This window comes from Ascaphus truei, chromosome 20, assembly GCF_040206685.1.
Source record: "Ascaphus truei isolate aAscTru1 chromosome 20, aAscTru1.hap1, whole genome shotgun sequence".
Classification (NCBI taxonomy): domain Eukaryota; kingdom Metazoa; phylum Chordata; class Amphibia; order Anura; family Ascaphidae; genus Ascaphus; species Ascaphus truei.
Window position 1 is genome coordinate 20,753,576 of NC_134502.1, and position 2,810 is coordinate 20,756,385.

Consider the following 2,810-nt stretch of genomic DNA (forward strand, 5'->3'; position numbering starts at 1 on the left):
AGGGAGGGGGGAAGGAAAGGGAGGGAGGGAAGGAAATAAGGAAAGGGAGGGAGGGGGGAAGGAAAGGGGGAGGGGGAAGGAAAGGGGGGGAGGGGGGGAAAGGGGAAGGGGGGGGAAAGAAAATTGGGAGGGGGAAGGAAAGGGGGGAAGGAAAGGGGGAGAGGAGAAAGGAAAGGGGGGCAGGAGAGAATGGAGGGACACACACACACACAGACACACACAGAGACAGAGACAGACAGACACACACACACAGAGACAGACACAGAGAGACAGACACAGAGAGACAGACACAGAGAGACAGACAAAGAGAGACAGACAGGGGGAGGTGGGGGCTCGTGGTGCTGTCAGCAGAGCTGTGATTAGCAGAAGGAGGACTTATGGGGCATGCATCACACACTTCTGAATCAATCTCTCCTGTGTGGGGGCGGCACTTGCACCAAGCAGAGTGGGGGAGGAGGGGGGCTTGTTGTGCATGCAGCCGAAAACACACTGCTCCTTCTGTGTGGGGCCGGCACTTCCAGCAAAGCAGAGGAGGAGGTGGGGAACACTACACTGCTCTGCTCCGCTCCTTCTTTGTTGGGACCGGCATTGGCGGGTTTTGGAAGGTGCAGGGCATGCAGTGGGACACACTGCAGGGCTCCTGTGTTGCTACTGGCACTTGGGGGGGGGGTGTCGCGGAGCAAGCTGGGGACACTCTGCTCCTACTGTGTTCGGACCGGCACTTGCAGGGAAGGGTGGGAGGCGCAGGGCATGCAGTGGGACACACTGCTCTGCTTCTTCTGTGTTGGGACCTGCACTTGCGAGGGGGGGGGGGGAGTGGTGAAGTCGCAGAGCAGCGGGGAACACACTGCTGAAACCACCAATAGCAGCTTTAGGTTAAACGCTGAAAGCTGCTGTGGCTTCTTCTGCAGCGCCCCTTGGCGGATTTTTTTTCTTTCAGTACATCGATTGTAAGACGCAGTCCCTATTTCAGCCACGTGAAAATGGGGGGAAAAGTGCGCTTTACAATTGAGGAAATACGGTATTAGGGCTCTGTCTGTGTACTATTAAGAAAATTTGCTGAATGTTTTAAGCTGTACTTGTTAGCTTCTAATTTGTATTTATTTTTATAATTCTTGTTATATTTTTAGTTCTATAATTCCATATAATCACTGCCCAAATCTATCACTAATGCTAGTGGAGAATAAGAGTGTTGAAATACCTTGATTGATGGATATTTCCCTTAATGTCAATATACTGTAACTGCAAAACTACAGTTTATTAGAGGAATCTTTACTGCATCTACTCTATCTTACATTGTTGTTATTTTTACCGTGTTGAACGGAGCCTGATACAATTGACCTACTGTAGTTTATCTCATGCTACTCAAACTATGTTTGTAGCCTTATACTGATACATTTCCACAGAGCTGCCTGGATCTCCTTGTTCCTCAGAGTATAGATGATGGGATTGAATAACGGGGTGATTACTGTGTACAGAAGAGAAGTGATTTTCATTACAGTCAATGACTGTCCTTTGGATGGTACCATATATTTAGCAATCAGTGTCCCATAATATGAGCACACAACAGACAGGTGAGAGCTACAGATGGAGAATGATTTCTGTCTCCCAGTGGAGGAGGAGATCTTGAGGATGGTGAGAAAGATGCAGACATACGTCAGAATTATGAAGACAAATGGAAAGACAACGACAGGAATTCCTATAACAAAGATTACAATATCCAAAATGAATCTGTCTGAGCACGAATGTTCTAAGAGAGTGTTTGTATCACAAAAGAAATGATCAATGACATTGGGGTTACATAACTGAAAAGAACTAATACAAATAACTATATTTAGTGTTGCCATAAAACTGAAGAACCAAGACCAGAAAACCAATTGGAAGCAAAGCTTAAAGTCCATAATGGAATAGTAACGTAATGGGTGGCAGATGGCCAGGTATCTATCATAAGACATTACTGTAAGGAGGAAACATTCAGCACCTGCTGAGACAGCAAAGAAGAAATATTGAGTGATGCAGCCAACGAGAGAGATAACGCCCCCTTCTGCCATTATTATGTATAGCATGTTAGGCACAATATCTGTGGTTAGCAAGATGTCAGACAGGGACAGGTGACTGAGAAAGAAGTACATGGGTGTATGGAGCTTGTGACTGGTTGACACCAAGACAATGATCAGGACATTTCCAGCTAAATTGCAAATGTATAACAGAAGGAACACAAAGAAGAGTAAGATCTTGAAGTTGTGAATGGTTGGAAATCCCAGAAGCAGAAATTCTGTAACTGTGGTCTGATTCTCCCGGAGCATTGTGGGATGTTATAGGGAAAGCAGATCTTCATATTAAATATCAGTTCTTGTGCTGCAAGGAGAAAGTGTTTATTGAGACATATAAAATAATTAAGACATAAAAACTCCTGATCTATTAATGATACAGAATGTAATCTATTCTATATTAGATTTTAAAACCTTTTTTATAAACATATATAAACATATTTGGGATAGAGACAAACACAACAAACACGTTGCTATAAAAGATAAGAGATAATGTGAACTGTCTGGTTAGGAATTAAACTTCAAGAAAAGTCTAAAAAGTCACCTTTATCATCATGTCCATAGCACATTAATATAACCAAGACTTGCACATCAACATCTAAAGCGTAATAGCCATTGAGTCATCTCTTCGAAGCATAGAATTCTGTCCTCCTAATATTATCTTGTACTGTATGTATTATGCACTTAATCTGTCCCTACTTGCACTATTATCCCTGTATTAAGACTTGTATATTATAGTATATCTGCATATAGGGCCGG

At 43.6% G+C, this 2,810-nt stretch overlaps 1 protein-coding gene across 1 annotated transcript; it reads right to left on the reverse strand.

Annotated features, from left to right (window-relative positions):
* Positions 1-1,052: 1,052 nt before the first annotated feature.
* Positions 1,053-2,306, reverse strand: LOC142471382 (olfactory receptor 10A3-like). The gene has a single exon (XM_075578190.1). It carries the CDS (start codon positions 2,304-2,306, stop codon positions 1,371-1,373), a length of 936 nt encoding a protein of 311 aa, XP_075434305.1. The 3' UTR covers positions 1,053-1,370.
* Between the last annotated feature and the right edge of the window lie 504 nt (positions 2,307-2,810).

Bases quoted from the DNA above. Each gene is read 5' to 3' on its own strand.
- LOC142471382 (XM_075578190.1), bottom strand. From the start codon at position 2,306: ATGCTCCGGGAGAATCAGACCACAGTTACAGAATTTCTGCTTCTGGGA.